Source organism: Cervus elaphus, chromosome 20 (genome assembly GCF_910594005.1).
Source record: "Cervus elaphus chromosome 20, mCerEla1.1, whole genome shotgun sequence".
Taxonomy (NCBI): Eukaryota; Metazoa; Chordata; class Mammalia; order Artiodactyla; family Cervidae; genus Cervus; species Cervus elaphus.
In genome coordinates, this window is record NC_057834.1 from 63,174,745 (window position 1) to 63,200,763 (window position 26,019).

At 36.3% G+C, this 26,019-nt stretch overlaps 1 protein-coding gene across 8 annotated transcripts in view; it reads right to left on the reverse strand.

Moving 5' to 3' along the window:
- Positions 1-26,019, reverse strand: part of LOC122676562 (alpha-amylase 2B) — a 58,589-nt gene that overhangs the window by 16,584 nt on the left and 15,986 nt on the right. The window contains exons 1-2 of one of the 8 annotated variants that reach the window (XM_043875939.1): positions 9,887-10,187; positions 8,015-8,087 (exon numbers count right to left, since the gene is read on the reverse strand). The exons of 2 other annotated variants lie outside the window; for them this stretch is intronic. Coding sequence is in view for 1 of the 6 variants with exons in the window: in XM_043875943.1 (XP_043731878.1) it covers positions 9,666-9,690 (25 nt within the window). In the remaining 5 variants the exon portion in view is untranslated. Of the gene's footprint in view, positions 1-8,014; positions 8,088-9,665; positions 9,726-9,886; positions 10,188-26,019 lie in introns of those variants that run through there. 5 more of the 8 variants (XM_043875941.1, XM_043875936.1, XM_043875944.1 and 2 more) reach the window with 5 other exon arrangements.

Consider the following 26,019-nt stretch of genomic DNA (forward strand, 5'->3'; position numbering starts at 1 on the left):
AAAGAAATGGTATGGATCTAACAGAAGCAGAAGATATTAAGAAGAGGTGACAAGAATACACAGAAGAATTATACAAAAAAGATCTTCACGACCCAGATAATCACAATGGTGTGATCACTCACCTACAGCCAGACATCCTGGAATGTGAAGTCAAGTGGGCCTTAGAAAGCATAACTACGAACAAAGCTAGTGGATGTGATGGAATTCCAGTTGAGCTATTTCAAATCCTAAAAGATGATGCTGTGAAAGTGTTGCACTCAATATGCCAGCAAATTTGGAAAACTGAGCAGTGGTCACAGGACTGGAAAAGCTCAGTTTTCATTCCAATCCCTAAGAAAGGTAATGCCAAAGAATGCTCAAACTACCGCACAATTGCACTCATCTCACACGCTAGTAAAGTAATGCTCAAAATTCTCCAAGCCAGGCTTCAGCAATATGTGAACCATGAACTTCCAGATGTTCAAGCTGGATTTAGAAGAGGCAGAGGAACCAGAGATCAAATTGCCAACATCCGTTGGATCATCGAGAAAGCAAGAAAGTTCCAGAAAAACATCTATTTTTGCTTTATTGACTATGCCAAAGCCTTTGACTGTAAATCAAAACAAACTGTGTAAAATTCTGAAAGAGGTGGGAATACCAGACCATCTGACCTGCCTCTTGAAAAATCTGTATGCAGGTCAGGAAGCAACAGGTAGAACTCGACATGGAACATCACATTAGTTCCAAATAGGAAGAGGAGTACATCAAGGCTGTATATTGCTACCCTGCTTATTTAACTTATATGCAGAGTACATTATGAGAAACGCTGGGTTGGAAGAAGCACAAGCTGGAATCAAGACTGCCGGGAGAAATATTAATAACCTCAGATATGCAGATGACACCATCCTTATGGCAGAAGGTGAATAAGAACTAAAGAACCTCTTGATGAAGGTGAACGAGGAGAGTGAAAAAGTTGTCTTGAAGGTCAACATTCAGAAAAATAAGATCATGGCATCCGGTCCCATCACTTCATGGCAAATAGATGGGGAAACACTGGAAACAGTGGCAGACTTCATTTTTTTGAGCTCCAAAAGCACTGCAGATGGTGACTGCAGCCATGAAATTAAAAGATGCTTGCTCCTTGGAAGGAAAGTTATGACCGAACTAGACAGCATATTAAAAAGTAGAGACATTAAAAAAAAAAAAAAAAAAAGTAGAGACATTACTTTGCCAGCAAAGGTCCATCTAGTCAAGCCTATGGTTTTTCCAGTAATCATGTATGGATGTGAGAATTGTACTATAGAAAGGTGAGCACTGAGAATTGATGCTTTGAACTGTAGTGTTGGAGCAGACTCTTGAGAGTCCCTCGGACTACAAGGAGATCCAACCAGTCTATCCTAAAGGAGATCAGTCCTGAATATTCATTAGAAGGACTGATGGTAAAGCTGAAACTCCAACACTTTGGCCACCTGATGCCAGGATCTGACTCATCTGAAAAGACCCTGATGTTGGGAAAGATTGAAGGCGAGAGAAGAAGGGGACATCAGAGGATGAGAGGGTTGCATGGCATCACCGACTCAATGGACATGAGTTTGAGTAAACTCGGGGAGTTGGTGATGGTCATGGAGGCCTGGCATGCAGTGGTTCATGGGGTCACAAAGAATCGGACATGACTGAGTGACTCATTGAACTGAAACAGAAACATGTTATATATGTAAAATACACTTCAGAATTTGAAGAGTTAGTATGAAAAAGAATGTAAAAATTAATTTGTATGTTGTTTACATGTTGAGACACTTTATAATACATTGTGCTGTGCTTAGTCACTCAGTTGTGTCCGACTCTTTGTGACCCCGCGGACTGTAGCCCGCCAGGCTCCTCTGTCCATGGGGATTCTCCAGGCAAGAATATTGGAGTGGGTTGCCATGTCCTCCTACAGAGGATCTTCGAAACCCAGGGTTCAAACCCAGGTCTCCCACATTATAGGAGGATTCTTTACCATCTGAGTCACCAGGGAAGCTAGGCTAGATAAAATTTATTATTAACATTAAATCCCCCAGTTTCTTTTTACCTCTTTTAATATGGCTACTAAAATTTTTATATTATATATGTGGCTTTCATTATATTTCTATTGGACAGCACTGTTGTAGCACTTTTATCACATTAAGTCTGAGAAAGGACAAGTCCATGCACAAATACAAATAACAATAATAAAATGAAAGATATAATCATTATTTTAAGAGACATGTGAGTAAAGTGTTCTGGGATTTAATTAATATGAAAATCCTTTGTGACTGACAGGAATAGAGGAATGTAAAACTGCCTTGCCTTATCATACTGTTCATGGGGTTCTTAACACAAGAATGCCGAAGTGGTTTGCCCAAAGAATTGATGTTTTTGAACTGTGGTGTTGTAGAAGGCTCTTGAAGTCCCTTGGGTTGCAAGGAGATCAAACCAGTCAATCTTGAAAGAAATCATTCCTAAGTATTCATTGGAAGGACTGATGCTGAAGCTGAAACTCCAATACTTTGGCCACTTGATGCAAAAAACTGACTCATTGGAAAAGACCCTGATGCTGGGCAAGATTGAAGGCAGTAGGAGAAGGGGATCACAGAGGATGAGATGGCTGGATGGCAAAACTGACTTGATAGACATGAATTTGAGCAAGCTCCAGGAGTTGATGGAAGGGGAGGCCTGCTGTGCTGCAGTCCATGGGGTCACAAAGAGTCAGACACAACTGAGCGACTGAACCGAACTGACTGAAAATTGCCCTTAAGAATCAGTTTTATTTTAATGAAAAGAGAAGGTGAAATGTTTTTTTTTTTTTTTCCTGAGTGCATTTCTTTATTTTTTTATTTTTTTTAATTTTTTTAAATTAATTAATTAATTAATTTATTTTTTGGTCATACATTGATATGAATCAGCCATAGATTTACACATATTCCCCATCCCGATCCCCCCTCCCACCTCCCTCTCCACCCAATTCCTCTGGGTCTTCCCAGTGCACCAGGCCGGAGCACTTGTCTCATGCATCCCACCTGGGCTGGTGATCTGTTTCACCATAGATAGTATACATGCTGTTCTTTTGAAACATCCCACCCTCACATTCTCCCACAAAGTTCAAAAGTCTGATCTGTATTTCTGTGTCTCTTTTTCTGTTTTGCATATAGGGTTATCGTTACCATCTTTCTAAATTCCATATATATGTGTTAGTATGCTGTAATGTTCTTTATCTTTCTGGCTTACTTCACTCTGTACAAGGGGCTCCAGCTTCATCCATCTCATCAGGACTGATTCAAATGAATTCTTTTTAACGGCTGAGTAATATTCCATGGTGTATATGTACCACAGCTTCCTTATCCATTCATCTGCTGATGGGCATCTAGGTTGCTTCCATGTCCTGGCTATTATAAACAGTGCTGCGATGAACATTGGGGTGCACGTGTCTCTTTCAGATCTGGTTTCCTCAGTGTGTATGCCCAGAAGTGGGATTGCTGGGTCATATGGCAGTTCTATTTCCAGTTTTTTAAGGAATCTCCACACTGTTTTCCATAGCGGCTGTACTAGTTTGCATTCCCACCAACAGTGTAAGAGGGTTCCCTTTTCTCCACACCCTCTCCAGCATTTATTGCTTGTAGACTTTTGGATAGCAGCCATCCTGACTGGCGTGTAATGGTACCTCATTGTGGTTTTGATTTGCATTTCTCTAATAATGAGTGATGTTGAGCATCTTTTCATGTGTTTGTTAGCCACCTGTATGTCTTCTTTGGAGAAATGTCTGTTTAGTTCTTTGGCCCATTTTTTGATTGGGTCATTTATTTCTCTGGAATTGAGCTGCAGGAGATGCTTGTATATTTTTGAGATTAATCCTTTGTCTGTTTCTTCATTTGCTATTATTTTCTCCCAATCTGAGGGCTGTCTTTTCACCTTGCTTATAGTTTCCTTTGTAGTGCAAAAGCTTGTAAGTTTCATTAGGTCCCATTTGTTTAGTTTTGCTTTTATTTCCAATATTCTGGGAGGTGGGTCATAGAGGATCTTGCTGTGATTTATGTCGGAGAGTGTTTTGCCTATGTTCTCCTCTAGGAGTTTTATAGTTTCTGGTCTTACATTTAGATCTTTAATCCATTTTGAGTTTATTTTTGTGTATGGTGTTAGAAAGTGTTCTAGTTTTATTCTTTTACAAGTGGTTGACCAGTTTTCCCAGCACCACTTGTTAAAGAGGTTGTCTTTTTTCCATTGTATATCCTTGCCTCCTTTGTCAAAGATAAGGTGTCCATAGGTTCGTGGATTTATCTCTGGGCTTTCTATTCTGTTCCATTGATCTATATTTCTGTCTTTGTGCCAGTACCATACTGTCTTGATGACTGTGGCTTTGTAGTAGAGTCTGAAGTCAGGCAGGTTGATTCCTCCAGTTCCATTCTTCTTTCTCAAGATTACTTTGGCTATTCGAGGTTTTTTGTATTTCCATACAAATTGTGAAATTCTTTGGTCTAGTTCTGTGAAAAATACCGTTGGTAGCTTGATAGGGATTGCATTGAATCTATAGATTGCTTTAGGTAGAATAGCCATTTTGACAATATTGATTCTTCCAATCCATGAACACGGTATGTTTCTCCATCTGTTTGTGTCCTCTTTGATTTCTTTCATCAGTGTTTTATAGTTTTCTATGTATAGGTCTTTTGTTTCTTTAGGTAGATATACTCCTAAGTATTTTATTCTTTTTGTTGCAATGGTGAATGGTATTGTTTCTTTAATTTCTCTTTCTGTTTTTTCATTGTTAGTATATAGGAATGCAAGGGATTTCTGTGTGTTAATTTTATATCCTGCAAATTTACTATATTCATTGATTAGCTCTAGTAATTTTCTGGTAGAGTCTTTAGGGTTTTCTATGTAGAGGATCATGTCATCTGCAAACAGTGAGAGTTTCACTTCTTCTTTTCCTATCTGGATTCCTTTTACTTCTTTTTCTGCTCTGATTGCTGTGGCCAAAACTTCCAACACTATGTTGAATAGTAGTGGTGAGAGTGGGCACCCTTGTCTTGTTCCTGATTTCAGGGGAAATGCTTTCAATTTTTCACCATTGAGGGTGATGCTTGCTGTGGGTTTGTCATAGATAGCTTTTATTATGTTGAGGTATGTTCCTTCTATTCCTGCTTTTTGGAGAGTTTTAATCATAAAAGGATGTTGAATTTTGTCAAAGGCTTTCTCTGCATCTATTAAGATAATCACATGGTTTTTATCTTTCAATTTGTTAATGTGGTGTATTACATTGATTGATTTGCGGATATTAAAGAATCCTTGCATTCCTGGGATAAAGCCCACTTGGTCATTGTGTATGATTTTTTTAATATGTTGTTGGATTCTGTTTGCTAGAATTTTGTTAAGGACTTTTGCATCTATGTTCATCAGTGATATTGGCCTATAGTTTTCTTTTTTTGTGGCATCTTTGTCTGGTTTTGGAATTAGGGTGATGGTGGCCTCATAGAATGAGTTTGGAAGCTTACCTTCATCTGCAATTTTCTGGAAGAGTTTGAGTAAGATAGGTGTTAGCTCTTCTCTAAATTTTTGGTAGAATTCAGCTGTGAAGCCATCTGGTTCTGGGCTTTTGTTTGCTGGAAGATTTCTGATTACAGTTTTGATTTCCTTGCTTGTGATGGGTCTGTTAAGATCTTTCATTTCTTCCTGGTTCAGTTTTGGAAAGTTATACTTTTCTAAGAATTTGTCCATTTCATCCAAGTTGTCCATTTTATTGGCATAGAGCTGCTGGTAGTAGTCTCTTATGATCCTTTGCATTTCAGTGTTGTCTGTTGTGATCTCTCCATTTTCATTTCTAATTTTGTTAATTTGGTTCTTCTCTCTTTGTTTCTTAATGAGTCTTGCTAATGGCTTGTCAATTTTGTTTATTTTTTTCAAAAAAACAGCTTTTAGCTTTGTTGATTTTTGCTATGGTCTCTTTAGTTTCTTTTGCATTTATTTCTGCCCTGATTTTTAAGATTCCTTTCCTTCTGCTAACCCTGGGGTTCTTCATTTCTTCCTTCTCTAGTTGCTTTAGGTGTAGAGTTAGGTTATTTATTTGTTTTTTTTCTTGTTTCTTGATGTAAGCTTGTAATGCTATGAACCTTCCCCTTAGCACTGCTTTTACAGTGTCCCATAGGTTTTGGGCTGTTGTGTTTTCATTTTCATTCATTTCTATGCATATTTTGATTTCTTTTTTGATTTCTTCTATGATTTGTTGGTTATTCAGAAGCGTGTTATTTAGCCTCCATATGTTTGAATTTTTAACAATTTTTTCCATGTAATTGAGATCTAATCTTACTGCACTGTGGTCAGAAAAGATGACTGGAATGATTTCAATTTTTTTGAATTTTCCAAGACCAGATTTATGGCCCAGGATGTGATCTATTCTGGAGAAGGTTCCGTGGGCACTTGAGAAAAAGGTGAAGTTGATTGTTTTGGGGTGAAATGTCCTATAGATATCAATTAGGTTTAGCTGGTCCATTGTGTCATTTAAGATTTGTGTTTCCTTGTTAATTTTCTGTTTAGTTGATCTATCCATAGTTGTGAGTGGGGTATTAAAGTCTCCCACTATTATTGTGTTACTATTAATTTCCTCTTTCATACTCGTTAGTGTTTGCCATACATATAAGGAAAAAAAAGTGTACCAATTGTAGGAATTAGGCAAGGAGAATAGCAAGAAATTAATATAGTTTTATAGAACATTGAATTAGAAGTGGTGGAGGACTTAGTAAAATTATATTGAGGGTCTTGCAAAGTCAGGGAGAAGTAAGCAGACTTTCTTCTGAAAACTATGAGAAGCTACAGAAGGTTTTGCTTGTTTTTTAAAATGGAAAGTAACATGATTAGAGTTTCTGGAGTATAGCAGATGGATTGGCAGGCAAAGAGAACTGGCAGGTGAAGATAGAAACTTATGCAGTAGTAAAACAGAGTATGATGAAAAATCTGAACTAGGATTTTAGTAGTAAAAATAAAAATTGCAGACTATGTACCAATAAGTGCCACCCAATGAATGACATTTGCCAGTATCCATATTTTTGTGGAATCTCTTCCTACATAGATTATGGAGTTGGTTTATAACTTCTTTTGCCCAGAGGGATATCAGCGAACAAGAGACAAACAGTCAGAAGTTTGATTGTCATTTCCACATCTTTTGAAAATCTGAGACCATTGTGGTGTGATAACTGGGATAGAAGACCACATGGAGAGATTTAAGTGGCCTGAACCTTTCCAATCATGTGAGCTGACCTTCCAGCTAACTGTAGTTGAATGATTGTTCCATAGCTAAATCAGTAGAAGAACGACTTAGTCGAAAAAGAGATATCTAAGACATAGTAAGTTATTATTGTTATTCAGCAATAATGAATTGATATAAAGGGGAGAGAGGCAATAGATTTATGTGTGTTAGTTCCTCAGTCGTGTTGCCTCTTTGACCCCACGGACTATAGCCTGCTAGGCTCTTCGGACCCTAGAATTTTCTAGGCAAAATACTGGAGTGGGTTGGCATTTCCTTCTCTGGGGTATCTTCTGACCCAGGGATGGAATCTGGGTCTCCCACATTGCAGGGAGATTCTTTACTGTTGGGGTCACCAGGGAAGCCCAACAATAGATTTAGTGGAGATAATTATACAAAAATGGTAGCTAATCAAATGTAGGGGAATAGAGAAAAGGAAGAATCAAAGAGGACTCTATGATTTAAAGGTTAGTGACTCTATGATTTAGAAGTTAGTGAGTAAAACAATGACAATACTATTATTATTCATAGTGTAATCTAGAGGCAAACTTGGTTTAGGGACCCTGAAGAGTGAATATGGGATATATTGAGTTTACTGTATTAAAAAACACTAGATATGAAGAAAGAAGAGAGATTTGGCAGTTTTCAACAAAGAAATGATAGTTTCAGAAATGATGTACAAAATATTTAACAACTGATTTAGCACAGACACCAACCAATCAAAACAAATGCCATTATAAGCAACTAGCATGTATAGGCCAATGCACTGTGGTGGGATTATCAGACCTGGAGAGCTGGACTCTTGAAAGTTGACGAGGTACCAATGCAGATGTTGAATCCAATGTTACAGCTTTGCAGTCTATATGATGGGGCAGGTAGGAGGGAACATATATAAGTTGCCTTCAAAGTAGGGAGAGGAGTTTAATTACCAAATAAATGTTTTCAATAACAAAAAAGGAAGGAAAATTTGCAAAGAGGACAAGAAAATAATTGAATGTAGATGAATATTAGAAACAATAGGAAAGACTGAGTAGAGAGTGGATGACATAGCACTGATGGTGGTAAAGAGTTGAGAGACAAGAGCATTATTTGAACTTCACACTTGACTCAAGGTTTCAAATATAAAAATGTAATGGTTAAGAATGAGACTTTAGGAGTTACACAAAATATAGTTTAAATCCTGACCTTGACATTTATCAGCTGTGTGATCTTAAAATTCATCTATAAACTAGAAAAAAGTAATATGTACCGCATAGAGCTGTTATGATGATTAAATTGATTAACACATGTAAAACTGTTATACCAGTGCATGGATACAGTAAAAGCTCAATGTATCAATATTTTGTTGCTGTAATATTATTATTATATTTCTATTTTTACTTCTGGTGTTATTCAACTGCTAGAAACTCATGCTCTCATTCCACTCTCACTTTTCATCTTAAATATTGTCTTTCCATTCTACTTTTCCCAAATATTTTCTACATCTCAGAGTATTTTCATATCCCCCCAGAGGAACAGATGGTGAAAAGAAGAAACCAGGAATGTTTTCCACTTGTAATTTTTCCCCATTTTCATTTCTTTTTCTTTCTTTCTAGCTCTCTCTTTTTAAAACCTCTTTAGAGTTTCTGGCAGACCACATATTAGTTTTGTAAAAACTTCTCATCCTTGCCTCATCAGTTATCTCTGAACTGTCCTTTAAATAACAAGCGTTTTTCACAAAGCATTTAAAAGTATTGTTAGAATAAAGGATAACTTGCAGACACAATTTGGGGGATTTTACTAGTATCAGAGCATAGCTGGAGATATGAAAACATATAATAACTTCTACCAAGGATCAGCCATTGTCATATGTTTTCTCATGTAATCTTAATTTTCATCTAAATTAATCTAAAGAGCTATAAACTTCAGAGCAGAGACATTAAAACAGGTATTTATATCTTGAAGGTAAATACTGTAAATTTTTGACATCTTTGGCATTAATAACAAAACAGAAAAATAAGAACTTGGAATAGCTGTTATATCTACTTCTATTGTTATTATAGTCTGCTTGTTATTATAGTCTTCCTAAAGTGGTTTTACTCAGAGAAGCTATTCACAGTAATACTAGTATCAGTGCTCTGTTGCCCACACCTCATATTTTCTGGATTGTTATAAAAAGTGGAAGTTTATTTCTATTTTAAAACTCAAATGGTTACTATAATTTACCAAATGAGATGTCTTAGGAATTCCTAAAAAATATTAAATAGGATGCTTGATAATATCTTAACAAAGCAACACTCTTTAGGGAACATTTATATTTGAAGTCTCAATAAAACATATCTAATGTTAAGAAAAACAGTTTTGTTTACTTAGACTTATCTACAAGGTTTATTCTCAGGATAATAAGTCACTTGTAAAGATTAGAGAAATGAAGGTAAAGACAATCAAGTTTACATACCACATTTATGAAATGAGAGAAACATTTTGAGCCATGGCCCAGAGGCATTTCAAACACAGAGTACATTTTGTGCTGCTGGATACTGAAACCTGAGTTGTCAACAAGTCTAAAATAGATTGTGAACTCTGAACTGTATCAAAGCATATGACAGAAATCACTCGTTTCAAGACAAAAACAGAAGAGTGAACTATATGACACTCAAAACAATTTTAATAACTTACCACATCAACTTCTCTAAGTGAGTGGTCTCCCAAATCCACAGTTCAGTCTTTCCAATTATAAAACAACAAAATCACACAGTTCTGGTTTAGTTTTCTTTTCAGTGAGGAAAAAAAATTCTAAATTCAAAATTTTTAGATTTCCTATAAATACTCTTCTTTTCAAGAGGTGCTCTCACAATCCTGCTCAAACTCTCCAAACCTAATTTGTAAAAAAGTATACTCTGAGCCCCACATGACCCCAGATTTGGCCACTCTCCCTCCTGCTTCCTGAGCAAACTGCTGACCTCGCTCCCCCAGCTCAGTTTGCTCCCCAGCCTCCTCTTCTAATTGCACCACACCTTCTCAGCTGCTGACTTTCTATCTGTTTTCCTTTCTCATTCTCAATATCTTCTCCTAATCTCAATCAGTCTTTTTTTCCCGATCCATTTATATCAACCCATGGTGGGGCGGGGGGTACTATTTGCTAAAATAACCTTAAAGACACAGATTAGAGCATGATTGTGTCAAATTAGTTAAGTGTAAGTAGACTGTAAATGAAATCTCTAAACTGGAAATCTAATTTTGAATCCAAGCTTTGCCATTTACTATGTGAAGCTCAGGGAAAACATTAAAATCTATAGATTGCATTTAGGTCTTCATTTGAAAAATGAGAATAACAGTACTGTTGATAAATATGATAAAATTTCAAAAAATAATGACTAGTGATGTGAATCAAGTGTTACTACGTGCCTTTTCCATGTATTACCACTTTGACTCCTCACAGATATATAAATTCAGGATAGAATTATGATTATACTCAGTTTTTAAAGAAGGAACCTGAGACAATAAGAAATGGAATAATGCAGTTTGTCCATGAACATAGTTTAGTAAATATTGACACTGAAATTCAAAACCAGGTGATCTATTAATAATACTGCAGTGAGTTTTTATCACAATTCAGTCTTTTTAATCTCCCTCACTGGGTGGTTCTAAAAAATCAAACAAAAAATTATATGTGATAATATCTTAAAATATGGAAATTTCTGTTCAGTTAATATTAATATGTTGAGAAGATTACAGAAATAGTAAGAGTTATTCCAAAATTTCCTATTTTTTCTTTCATTCTAAGTAAAATTAATACTTCTGTTAGTTTTTATTCCTCGTATCATATTCACCCACCGAATATTTTGTGGCTTATCAATATTCAGTGTTCCTCCCCGCAGGTGAAATATACACCTCTGTCCTATTGACTTCAGGTGTGATCATGCGATTTGCTTTGGCAATGAAATGCAAACAGAAGCAATGTTTTTACTTTGAGGCTTCTATGATTGCAAAACATGTGTCAAGATGATTTTCTGTGACAGATTATAAAGTGACTGATATGAAGAATCCCCTTGTTAATCTGAGATGAACATGAGAGATAAACTTTTCTACTGTAAGGCACTGATAATTTTTAGTTCTTTGTTACTACAGCATAACATATTCCTTTCCTGAGTGATACAACCACTAAGTTCCCTTAAGATCTTTGATTCATAAAATATTTTTAAATGACATTTTCTTTCTCTTGGAATGTAAGAAGTGAAGGGAAGGATAAACCATAAGATCAGGGAATGTTAACATTGACAGAGACTATTGGAATAAATTAGTCCAGTGATTCCTAGATTTTCAGTAATAACCAAAATTTCAAATATATATATATTTAATATAAAATCATGAAATTATAAAAAAACTGCCGTTAATACATTGTTCTTGTCCTGCTTTTTGGTCGTTTGAAAACACTTATCTAAATATAATCATCTTATTTTATTGATGTAGAAAATAAGACCTAAGAACAAGACAAGTAGCATTTACACTAGACAAATAACCAACCACTCTAACAAGGAGCAGAACTGACATGACATCAGCATCATGGTGGTATGAATAGTTCCTTTTTTCCTCTCGCATTTGACTTATAACTAACTGGACATCCACAACCAAACAAAAGTCCTCTGCATTTTTTATACAGGATACTTAGGAGATTTCTACCCTCCTGTAGGTAGATAGGGCTTCAAAGAGGGCTACAGATTCAAGGGAATGGATGAGTCTGCCCCACTCTCATTTGCTCCAATTGGGAGAAGTGTAACCTGGAGAGCACACAATTGGGTGGACCCTCAAAAGAGAGAACTTGCGGAGGTCCAGTCAGCTTGATGAGGGAACCCAGCATGCCACTGGAGCAGGATTGAGCCATGGTTGGAGGTAGAGGAGAAGGAAGACGTTACTGAGGCAGCTCTCCTCTCCAAGGTGACCCTTAAATGACACTGGGCTTTTGGCAGTGGAAGTAGCTACCTCTGTGTTAGAGCAGGCGGCGGAAAACAAAAGTGGTGAGTGACAAATTGGCCACATGCAAGGTCCCATTTCTCCCTAGTAGATCTGGAGTTCTGTGGAGTGACTTCTATGATGGGAAGGAGGGGAGGAAAGGAAAAGGGGCAGATAAGATAAAGGCATTGGAGGAACATGTTTCCTACTATCTGCTTCAGGAACCTTGGATTCCCCAACTCTAGGATCCCCCTATCAAGCTATGGCACCCCCAAAATCTGTTGCTAAGCCTAAGCAAGCCTACCCCCATATTGATGTAAATTCTTTTTAAACTCGCGAGCACAGTCCCAAGAGCCAGTGTCTACAGGAGAAATCCAAAACTTGAGCTACAGTGCCTCCTTCTGGAAAACAAAAGAAAGTTTTCTAATTGTCAGCCTGTTGAGCTGTAACAGTCCAAGTAAGCATTTCTTAACTAAGGAAAGTATTTGCTACTTCAACTGTAAAAGCAAAGGCACATACTGTCAAACATGAAAAATCAAGGAAATATTGTATCACAAGGAGAAAATAATAATTCTCCAGGAACTGAACCCCAAGGCATAAAATACTGAGATCTGATAAAGAATTCAAAGTAGCTATTATGAAGAAATTCAATAAGCTATAAGAAAACTCAGAAAGGAAAGTCAGTGAACTCAGGAACAAAATTAATGACTAAAAGGAATTGTTTACCAAGAAGTTGAATTTTTAGGAACCAAACAGAAATTCTGAAGCTGAATAAATCCATAAATGAAATAAAGAACTCATTAGACAGCAAAGGTAACAGAACAAATTAGATGAAAGAAAGAATAAGTGACTGGGAAGATAAGAATTTAGAAATGATCCAGTTAGAAGAACTAAGATTTTTTTTTAAAACAAAGAAACCCTATGAACCCTAAGGATTTGATCAGAGAAACAAATATAAGAATAATTGGTGTACCAGAAGGAGGAGAAAGGTAAAAGAGGGCAGGGAATTTATTTGAAAAATAATAGCTAAGAACTTTTCAAACTGGGGAAAGGAATTAGACATACAAGTTCATGAAGCTAATAGAACAGCCTATTATCTCAATACCAAAATTTTTCCAACACACATTTCAATGAAACTGTTAAAAAAATATCAATGATAAAGAAAGAATCCTAAATTTAGCCAGAGAAAAAAGGAACATGATCTACAAAGGAACTCTATTAGATTATCAGTGGATTTCTCACAAGAAACTCTACAGGCCAGGAAGGAATGGCATGATATATTAAATATGTTGAAAGATTACAAATTGACAACTAAGAATACTTTATCAGGCAAAGTTATCCTTCAGATATAAGGGAGAAATAAATCACCAACTCAATGGACATGAGTTTGAGCAAGCTCTGGGAGTTGGTGATGGACAGGGAAGCCTGACGTGCTGCAGTCCATGGAGTCACAAAGAGTTGGATACAACTGAGTGACTGAACTGAACTGAAAGGCTTTCCTATACAAGCAAAAGCTGAAGTCACTAGACCTGACTTACAAGAAATGCTAACAAAGCTCTTCAAGCTGAGATGGAAAGATGCAGCTAGTGACACAAAGACATCTGAAAATATGCAACGCTTTAGTAAAAATGAAAAATAGAAGATCACAATTAGAAAACTATATTATACAGGTGTGTTAACCATTTAATTATAGTATAAAGGTAGAATGAAAAAGCATTAAAAATAACTATCACTAGTATAATTTGGTAATGAATGCACAGAAGAAAACTGGAAAGTTGTGACATCAAAAATTTAAAAGGAGTAAACTGATGAAATATTTATATATGAGAAAAGAAAAGTTGCTATCAGGATTAAAAAAAAAAAGGACTTTTATTCCCATGAGATGTTTTATGTAAGCTTCACGGTAACCCAAAAGCAAAAATCTACAAAAGAGACACAAAACATAAAAAGGGGGACTTAGAAAATGACAAATTTACAAAGGTAGGTAGAAACAGAGGGAAAAGAAACAATAGAGATGAAATACAAGCAGAAGGCAAATAATAAGATGACTGTAGTAAGTCCGTTCATATCAATAATCACTCTAAATGTAAAGATATTGGATTCATGGATCAAAAGGCACAGAGTGGGCTGGGGAAAACAAGACCTAACTATATGCTGCCTATAAGAGACTTATTTCAGGTCTAAAGACATACATAGGCTCAAAGTGAAGGGACAGAAGAAAATATTCCAAGTAAGTTACCCATATTTACATAAGACAAAATAGACTTAGAGACAAAAACCGGAATAAGCAACAAAGAAGGTTATAATATAAAGACAAAGGGGTCAATACTTCAAGAAGGTATAACAATTGAAAATATACATGCACCCAACATCAGAGCACTAAAATATATTAAACAAATAGAAAATGACAACAGTACAATAGTAGGGGATTTTAAGATGCTACTGTAAGCAATGGAGAGGTCATACAGACAGAAAATCAAAAGGAAAACAATGGATTGAACCAAACTTTAGAACAAATGGACCAAACAGACATCTATAAAACATTCCACCCAATAGTAGCAGAATACATTCTTCTGAGGTGAACACAGAATCTCCAGGATATTTCATATGATAGGATGGAAAACAAACTTTGGCAATTTTAAGAAGACTGAAATCATACCAACTATCTTGTATGACCAGAGTGGTATGAAGCTAGAAATCAATAAGAGGAAAGCTGTAAAGTCTATAAATATGTGGAAGCTGAACAACACATTTCTGAATAACCAATGAGCAGTAGAAGAAATCAAAAGGAAAATTAAAAATTATCTTGGGAGAAGAACAAGGTGGCAGAAGAGTAGGTGGACCTGGAGTACATCTTTCTCCATGGATACATCAGGAATACACCCTCAGACACAGAAGTACATGCAGAATACCAGCTGAGAGTGGACAGTAGTACCTGAGCAGAGGAAAATAATATACAGAACCATCCAAAACTCGGTAGGATGAAGGAACTAGGAAGAAAAACAGGAGTGTTAGTAGGACTGGACCTGCCCTCAGCACGTGGGGGAACTAAAGCAGGGGTCTGATCCCCACATCAGGACAACTGTCTGAGTCGCAGGAGAAACATTTAAGGCTGAGAGTGAAAGAGCTGATCTGTGGCAGCCTAAGTGGAATGACAATTAGACAGTCCTTGCCACAGTCATACATACCACAGACAAGGATGAGGGGCCCCTGGAAGGTGCAATGGCTGGGAGTTGGAGTTTGGGGAGTGTGGAGCAATCCCAGGTCGAGGGCTGCTGTTGACTGGAAAATGCCTGTGGAGGAAAGCCAGGCAGCCATGAAAGCAAAGTGATACTGCTGAATCATGCATAGGGGGTTGAACCATCACCATAGCCTCTCTTCCCACACGCCAGCCTCAGCAGCTGAACAATAGAGAAGCTGGCCCATCAAACACCTGATGCACTGAACTACAAGGTAGGACCCCACCCAGGGTGCTCCTTCAAGTGACTGATGCACTGATCTACAGAGTCGGAGCCCAGTCAGGGGGTCCCCCTCTATGTGCCTGACATGCCAAACAACAGAGAAGGACCCAAGGCAAGGGAGCCCTCTCAGTGACTGAACAGACAGAGCTATGGAGAAAGACTGGCCAAAGAGGCCTTCTGATCACCAGCTACAAGGGGCTTGGGAAAAGACTGACAGGGCCATAACTCCTGCGGTGGAGGCAGTCCATGTTCCTGAACACTTGGTGCTGCTAGGTCTCCACAACTCAAGCAGCTGTGCCATCCTCACGCTCAACTCTTACTGGGGCAGAGCTGTCACAGGCAAAAAAAAGTCTTGCATCTATGCGCAAGGTGTTGCTTCGGTCATGTCCGACTCTTTGCCACTCTGTAGACTGTGGCCTTCCAGGCTTCTCTGTCAGGGAGGGGTATTCTCCAGGCAAAAACGCTGGAGCATATTGGCCAATACCCGTTGCCACACCCTTCTAGAGCAGTATATTCCCTCCTGCCCTAACCACCAACTCCCCTGAGTACCTGGTGATGCCAGAAGCCCTGTAACCCAAACTACAAACGCAGAAGTCCAAATAAATGAACAGGAAGTAGGCAAACAACCTGAAAAAGAATTCAAGATAATGATAGTTAATATGAGCAAAAACCTTGAAAAGAAAATGGAGAAAATGCAAGACTCAAGTGAAAAAGACCTAGATGAATTAAAGAATAAATATACAGAAACAAACAAAACAATTACTGAAATTAAAAATACTCTATAAGGAATCAATAGCAGAATGTCTGAAGCAGAAGAATGAATCAGTAAGCTAGAAGATAAAATGGTGGAAATAACTTCTGAAGAGCACAATAAAGTAAAAAGAATGAAAAGAACTGAGGACAGTCTCAGAGATCTCTGGGACCATAACAAACACACCAACATTCGAATTACAGGGGTCCCAGAAGAAGAAGAGAAAAAGAAAGGGTTTGAGAAAATTTTTGAAGAGATTATAGTTAAAAATTTTCCCAACATGGAAAAGGAAATAGTCAATCAAGTTCAAGAGGCACAAAGCATCCCATACAGGATAAACCCAAGGAGAAACACGTCAAGACACATACTAATGAAACTAACAAAGACTAAACACAAAGAAAGAATATTAAAAGCAGCAAATGTCACCCTATACGAAGCTTACATAAACCACTGGGCCAACCTTAGAAGGGCAAAAAGCAAAAGGAAGAAAGAATTTAACCTTGAAGCCTGTGAAAAGCTGACTTCAAACAATTGGTTAAAAGAAAATAATGAAAAGGCAGTACCACCAAACCCCTTTACAACAAATGTAAAAGGGACTTATATAGCCAAGAAATACAAGTGAAGAAAAAAGATCTACATAATGAACCCCAAACAATTAAGAAAATGGCAATAGGAACATATATATCAATAATTACTATGAAGGTAAATGGATTAAATGCTCCAACCAAAAGACACAGACTGGGTGAATGGATACAAAAACAAGACCCATATATATGCTGTCTACATGAAACCCACTTCAGACCTAAAGACACGTATAGACTGAAAGTGAGAAGATGGAAAAATACATTCTATGAAAATGGGAAGCAAAAGAAAGCTGGAGTAGCAATCCTCATATCAGACAAAATAGACCTTAAAATAAAGACTACTACAAGAAATAAGGAAAGACACTACATAATGATCAAGGGATCAATCCAAGAGGAAGACATAACAATTGTAAATATCAATGCCCAACAGAGGAGTACCTCAATATAAAACAGACACAAAAGGAGAAATTGACAGTAACAGAATAATAGTAGGAGACTTTAACACCCCACTCACACCAATGGACAGATCATCAAAACAGAAAATTAACAAGGAAACACAAGTCTAAAATGATACATTAGATGAGATGGACCTCACTGGTATTTTCAGGACATTCCATCCAAATGCAGAAGAATGTATCTTCTTCTCAAGTGTACATGGAACATTCTCCAGGATAGACCACATCATAGGTCACAAATCAAATGTCAGTAAATTTAAGAAAATTGAAATCTTATCAAGCATCTTCTCTGACCAGAATGCTATGATACTAGATATCAATTACAAGAAAAAAAATGCAAAAAACAGAAAGACATGGAGACTAAACAACACGTTTCTAAATAACCAACAGGTTACTGAAGAAATCAAAAGAGAAATCGAAAAATTTCTAGAAACAAATGACAATGAAAACATGACAACTCAAAACCTATGGGATACAGCAAAAGCAGTTCTAATAGGGAAGTTTATAGCAATACAATCCTACCTCAAGAAATAAGAAAAACATCAAACAACCTAACTTCACACATAAAACAATTAGAAAAGGAAGAGCAACAACACTCCAAAATTATTAGAAGGAAAGAAATCATAAATATTGGAGCAGAAATAAATGAAAAAGAAACGAAAGAAACAATAGCAAAGATTAATAAAACTAAAAGCTTGTTCTTTGAGAAGATAAACAAAATTGACAAACAATTTAGCCAGACTCATCAAGAAAAGAAGAATCAAATCAACAAAATTAGAAAGGAAAAAAGGAGAGGTTACAATGACAATGCAGAAATACAAAGGATTATAAGAGACTGTTATAAACAACTATATGGCAATAAAATGGATAACCTGGAAGAAATGGACACATTCTTAGAAAAGTTCATTTCCAAGAGTGAACCAGGAAGAAATAGAAATTATGAACAACCAATTACAAGCACTGAAATTGAAGCTGTGATCAAAAATCTCTCAAAAAACAAAAGCCCAGGACAAGATGGTTTCACAGGAGAATTCTATCAAACATTTAGAGAAGAGCTAATGCCTATCCTTCTAAAACTCTTTCAAAAAATTGCAGAGGAAGGAACACTTCCAAACTCATCTACGAGGCCACCATCACACTGATACCAAAACCAGGCAAAGACAACACAAAAAAAGAAAACTACAGGCCAATCACTGATGAGCGTAGATGCAAAAATCCTCAAAAAAATTTTAGCAAACAGAATTCAGAAACACATCAAAAAGCGCATACACTATGATCAAGTTGGGTTTATTCCAAGAATGCAAGGATTCTTCAATATATGCAAATAAATCAATGTGATACACCTTATTATTTGAAAGATAAAAACCATACGATCATCTCAATAGATGCAGAAAAAGCCTTTGACAAAATTCAGCACACATTTGTGATTAAAATCTTCAGAAAATGGGCATAGAAGGAACCTACCTCAACATAGTAAAGGTCATATATGATAAGCCTACAGCAAACATTATTCTCAATGGTGAAAACCTAAAAGCATTCCCCATAAAATCAGGAACAAGACAAGGGTGTCCACTCTCACCACTATTATTCAACATAGTTCTGGAAGTCCTAGCTATATCAATTGTGGAAGGAAAAGAAATAAAAGGAATACAGATCAGAAAAAAAGAAGTAAATATCTCACTGTTTGCAGATGACATGATAGTGTACATAGAAAACACTAAAGATAATATTAGAGAATTACTAGAGCTAATCAGTGAATTTAGCAAGGTTGCAGGATACAAAATCAATACCCAGAAATCACCTGCATTTCTATATACTAACAATGAAAAATCAGAAAGAGAAATTAAGGAATCAATCCCATTTACCACTGCAACAAAAATAATTAAATGTCTAGGAATAAACTTACCTAAGGAGACAAAAGAACTGTACAAAGAAAATTATGACACTAATGAAAGAAATCAAAGATGACATAAACAGATTGGGAGATATTCCACATTCCTGGTAGGAAGAATCAATATTGTGAAAAATGACTATAGTACCAAATTCAACCTACAGATTCAATGAAATCCCTCTCAAATTACCAATGGCATTTTTCACAGAACTAGAACAAAAAACTTCACAATTCATATGGAAACACAAAAGACCCCAAATAGCCAAAGCAGTCTTGAGGAAGAAGAATGGAGCTGGAGGAATCAACCTCCTGACTTCAGATTATACTACAAAGCTACAGTCATCAAGACAGTATGGTACTGTTGAAAAACAGAAATATAGACCAATGGAACAAGATAGAAAGTGCAGAAATAAACCCATGCATCGATGGGCACCTTATTTTTGACAAAGGAGGCAAGACTATACAATGGGGAAAAGACAGCCTCTTCAATAAATGGTGCTGGTTTCCCATTTCCCAGTGCTGGGAAAACCGGATAGCTACATGTAAAAGAATGAAATTATAACACTTCCTAACACCGTACACAAAGATAAACTAGAAAGGGATTAAAGACATAAATGTAAGACCAGAAAGTATAAAACTCTAGCGGAAAATATATGCAGAACACTCGATGAATAAATCAAAGCAAGATGCTCTATGACCCACTTCCTAGAGTAATGGGAATAAAAATAAAAACAAAAGTAAACAGGTGGGATCTGCTTAAACTTAAAAGCTTTTGCACAGCAAAGGAAACTACAAGCAAGGTGAAAAGACAACCCTCAGAATGGGAGAAAATGACAGCAAATTAAACAACTGACAAAGGATTAATTTCCAAAATATATAAGCAGCTCACAGAACTCAATGCCAGAAAAACAAACAACTCAAACAAAAAGTGGGTAAAAGACTTAAAGAGACATTTCTCCAAAGAAGACATACAGATGGCTAACAAACACATGAAAAATGCTCAACATCGCTCATTATTAGAGAAATGCAAGTTCAAACTACAATGAGATATCACCTCACACCAGTCAGAATGGCCATCATCAAAAAGTCTATAAACAATGAATGCTGGAGAGGAAGTGGAGAAAAGGGAATGCTCTTTCACTGTTGGTGGGAATGTAAGTTGATACAGCCACTATGGAAAACGGTATGAAGATTCCTTTAAAAAGTAGGAATAAAACCACCATATGACCCAGCAATCCCACTCCTAGGCATATACCCTAAGGAAACCAAAATTGAAAAAGATACATGTATCCCAGTGTTCATTGCAACACTATTTACAATAGCTAGAACACGGAAGCAACCTAGATGTCCATTGACAGATGAATGGATAAAGAAGCTGTGGTACATATACACAATGGAATATAACTCAGGCATAAAAATGAACACATTTGCGTCAGTTCTGATGAGGTGGATGAACCTAGAACCTATTATACAGAGTTAAGTGAGTCAAAAAGAGAGAGAGATTTCATATTCTAATGCATATATACAGAATCTAGAAAAATGGTACTGAAGAATTTATTTCCAGGGCAGCAATGGAGAAACAGACATAGAGATTAGGCTTATGGACAGGGGGAGAGAGGAAGAGAGGGGAGACGTATGGAAAACGTAACATGGAAACTTATATTACCATATGTAAAATAGATAGCCAATGGGAATTTGCTGTGTTGCTCAGGAAACTCAGCCAGGGGCTTTGTATCAATCTAGAGGGGTGGGATGGGGTAGGAGATAGAAGGGAGGTTCAAGAGGGAGGGGATATATATACCTATGGCTGATTCATGCTGAGGTTTAACAGAAAACACAAAATTCTGCAAAGCAATCATCATTCAAAAAATAAATAAATAAATTTAAAAAATACTACCTTGAAACGAAAATGAAAATACAACATATACAAATGCATGGTATAAAGCAAAAGCAATTTTGAGAGAAATGTTCATTGTGTTAAATGTAGATATTAAGAAATTAGAAAAATGACAAAAAAGTCTCATTTTATATCTCAAGGAACTAGAAAAAAAGAACAAAGCAAGCCCAACGTTAGCATAAGGAAGAAAATAGTAAAGATTAGAGAGAAAATAAATGAAATAGAGATCAGAAAAACAATAGAAAAGATCAACAAAACTAATCTCTTTATAAAAATTTTTTAAAAATTACAAATCTTTAGCTGGACTAACTATGAAGAAAAGATAAATAAAAGAGAAATAAAACTAAAAAGAAAAAAAAGATAATACTGAAGAAATACAGAAAATCATAAGAAACTTTAAAAAATAATTAGATGCTAATAAATTAAATAATGTAGAAGAAGTAGAAACATTTCTAGAAACACACAACCTATTAAGATGGAATCAGGAAGAAACAGAAAATCTGAACAGACTAATAGTAAGTAAAGAAATTGAATCAGTAATCAAAACCCTTCTAAAACCCTAAACCCCAGGACCAGATAATTTCACTGGCAAATTCTACTGAACATTTTCAGAAGAATTAACACCATCCCTTCTTAAAACTCTTCCAGAAAAGTGAGAAGGAATACCTCCAACTTATCCCACGAGGCCCACGTTATCCTGATATCAGTCACCTAAGAACACCACAAGAAAAGAAAACTATAGGATAGTAACTCTGGTGAATATAGATGTAAAAATTCTCAACAAAATATTAGCAAATTCAATTCAAGAATACATTAAAATGCTTATTATACATCACGACCAAGTAAGATTTATCCCTGGGATGCAAGAATGGTTCAACATATGCAATAAATGTAACTTTTTAAGAAAATGAAAGACAAATATTTCAATCATCTCACTGGATATAGAAGAATCATTTGACAAAATACAACATCCTTTCACGATAAAAATACTCCACAGATTGGGCATAGACGGCACATACCTCAACATAATAAAGGCCATATACAAGAAACACACAACTAACATTATACTCAAAGGAAAAGAGTTGAAAGTTTTCATCTAAGATCAGTAACAAGACAAAGAGGTCCTCTTTTATCACTCTTATTCAATGCAGCAGAAGTTCTAACTGGAGCAATTTGGTGAGACAAAGAAATGAAAGGCATTCAAATCCAAAAAGAAGAAGTAAAACTGTAGTTAGCTGTAAATAATACAGGCTTGTATATTGAAAATCTCAGCCAGAAAAAAGTATTGTAACTAGTCAGCAATTTCAGAAAAGTTGCAAGATATAAAATCAACATACAGAAACCAGTTATATTTCTATACATTGATTTAATGATGTAACATCTAAAAAAATAAAGAAATCTATCTCATTCAAAATAACCTTAAAAACAACAAAATATTTAGGAATAATTTTAACCAAGAAAGTGAAACATTGGTACAACAAAAATCATAAGAGTTTGCTGAAAGAAACTGAATAATACATAAACACATGAAAAAATATCCTATGTTCATGGACTGGAAGAATTAATGTTACTAAAATACCCATACTACCCAATCCATCTATAGATTCATCCATCAAATATCAATGACTTTCTGTACAGAAACAGAAGAAAACAATCTTCAACTTTGTATGGAACCCCAAAAGGCCCTAAATAACAATACTGAGGAAAAAGAACAAAACTGAAGGCATCACACTTCCTGATTTTAAATTATACTATAAATCTATAGTAATAAAAACAAAAAACAGTAGGGAATAGCACAAAAATAGACTAGTGGAGCAGATCAGAAAGCCCAAAATTAAAACCTCTAAATATACAGTCAACTACTATTTCAGAGGAGAACAAAGAACACCCAGGGAGAAAGGATAGTCTCTTCAATATCTGATATTGGGAAAACTGGATAAACACACACAGAACAATACAATTATATCTCTATGTTGCAACCCATGGGAGCTCAATAAAGATTTATAGAACTTTTAAAAGCATTACAATAGATAGTTCTATCACACCTCACAATTCTCTTTGTAGTCAACTCATCTACCCAGATCTGGCCACTTGGTAACTATTCACCAGGTAGCTGTTCTATAATTTTAGTTTTATATTATTATATAAAAATGTGGCCACATAATATGTGATTTTCTGAGTGTGGTTTCTTTTACCAAACATGATACACTTGAGATAAATCCATACAATTCCATGATCAGTTGTCACTATTTTATGTAGAGGTACAAAAATAATTGAAAAACATTTGGGTTGTTTCCAATTTGGAGGATGATGAATAAAGCAGGCTATTTACTTATAGGCAGGGTTTTTTTTATTGTTGTAAACACATACATAAAAATTTACCATTAATTTTTAAGCATAGTTCATTGGTATTAAATTCAAACATAACATTGTACAACCATTGCCACCACTGATTTACATAAATCTTTTTATCTTGTAAAATTGAAATTCTGTACCAATTCAACTCCCCATTCCTCCATCCTTGTGTCCAACCCTTTGTTACCCCATGCAGCATGTCAGGCTCCTCGGTCCTCCACTATCTCCTGTAGTTTGCTCAGATTCATGTCTATTGAGTTGGTGATGCTATCTAACCATCTCATACTCTGCAGTCACCTTCTCCTTTAATGTACAATCTTTCCCAGCATCAGAGTACTTTTCAATGAGTCAGCTCTTTGTATCAGGTAGCCAAAGTATTGGCTCTTCAGCTTCAGCAAGTCCTTCCGATAAGTACTCAAGGATGATTTCCTTTAGGATTGACTGGTTTGATCTCCTTGTAGTCCAAGGGACTCTTAAGAGTCTTCACCACCACAATTAAAAAGCATAAATTCTTCAGCTTTCAGCCTTCTTTATGGGCTAATCTCACATCTGGACATGACTACTGGAAAAACTACAGTTATGACTATATGGACTCTTGTCGGCAAAGTGATGCCTCTGCTTTTCTACACTCTGACTAGGTTTGTCATAGCTTTCCTTCCAAGGAACAAGTGACTTTTCGTTTCATAGCTGCAGCCATGGTCCACAGTGATTTTGGAAACCAAGAATATAAAATCTGTCACTGCTTCCACTTTTTCCTTTTCTACTTCCCAAGAAGTGATGGGGCCAGATGTCATTTTCTTATTTTTTAAAAAAAATATTGAGTTTCAAGCCAGCTTTTTCATTCTCCACTTCCACCTTTGTCAAGAAGGTCTTTATTTCATCTTCACTGTCTACCATTACAATGATATCATCCGCATATCTGAGGTTGTTGCCATTTCTTCTGGCAATCTTGATTCCAGCTTGTGATTCATCCAGCCCAGAATTTTGCATGATTTACTGTGCATACAAGTTAAATAAGCATGGTGACATTATACAGCCTTGTCATAATTCTTTCCTAATTTTGAACCAGTCAGTTGTTCCATATTGGGTTCTGTTTCTTCTTGACCCACATACAGATTTTTCAGGAAACAGGTAAGGTGGTCTGCTACTCCCATCTCTTGAAGAATATTCCAAATTGTTGTGATCCACAGTCAAAGGCTTTAGGGTAGTCAATGAAGCAGAAATAGATATTTTACTGTTAACTCCCTTCTTTACTCCATGATCCAAACAATGTTGGCAATTTGCTCTCTGGTTCCTCTACCTCTTTACACCCTGCCTTGTTCATCTGGAAGTCCTCAGTTCATGTACTGCCAAAGCCTAGCTTGAGGGGTTTTGAGCATAACCATGCTGAGGTTGTGGTTGGTGGTTTACTTGCTAAATCATGTCTGACTCTTGTGACCCAATGAACAATAGCCTGGGAGGCTCCTCTGCCTATGGGATTTTCAAGGCAAGAATACTGCAATAGGCTGCCATTTCCTTCTCCAGGTGATTTTCTTGACTTAGGGATTGAACTCATGTCTCCTGCATTGCAGGCAGATTCTTTACTACTGAGTCACCAAGGAAGCCCATAACCTTGCTATAATGGGAAAGCATGTGAAATGAGCACAACTGTATGGTAGTTTAAACATTCTTTGGCATTTCCCTTCTTAGCGGCTGGAATAAAAACTGGTCTTTTCCAGTCCTGTGACTACTGCTGAGTTTTCAAAACTTGCTGGTATATTGACTGCAGTACTTTAACAGCATCATCTTTCAGGATTTCAAATAGCTCAGCTGGAGTTTTGTCACTTTCACTATCTTTGTTTTCAGTAATGATTCTTAAGGTCCACTTGACTTCACATTCCAGGATGTCTAGGTGAGTGATCACACCATCGTTGTTTTCCAGATCATTAAGACCTTTCTTGGTATAGTTCTTCTCTGTATTTTTGCGATCTCTTGTTAATCACTTCTGCTTCAATTAAGTCCTTTATCATGCCCATCCTTGTATGAAATGTTTCCTTGATATCTCCAATTTTCTTGAAGAAATCTCTAGTATTTCCTATTCTATTGTTTTCCTCTATTTCTTTGTATTTTTCATTTAAGAAGGCCTTCTTATCTCTCTTTGCTATTCTGTAGAACTTTGCATTCACTTGACTACAGCTTTCCCTTTCTCCCTTCCATTTCATTTCTCTTCTTTCCTCAGCTATTTGTAAAGTCTGCTCAGACAACCAGTTTACCTTCTTGAATTTGTTTTTCTTTAGGACAGTTCTTGTCACTGCCACCTACACAATGTTACAAACTTCTGACCTTAGCTCATCAGACACTGTCTACAAGATCTAATTCCTTGAATCTATTTATCACCTCCACTTTATTATCATAAAGGGTGTGAGTCAGGTCATTCCTGAATGGCCTAGTGGTTTTCCCTATTTTCTTCAATTTAAGTCTGAATT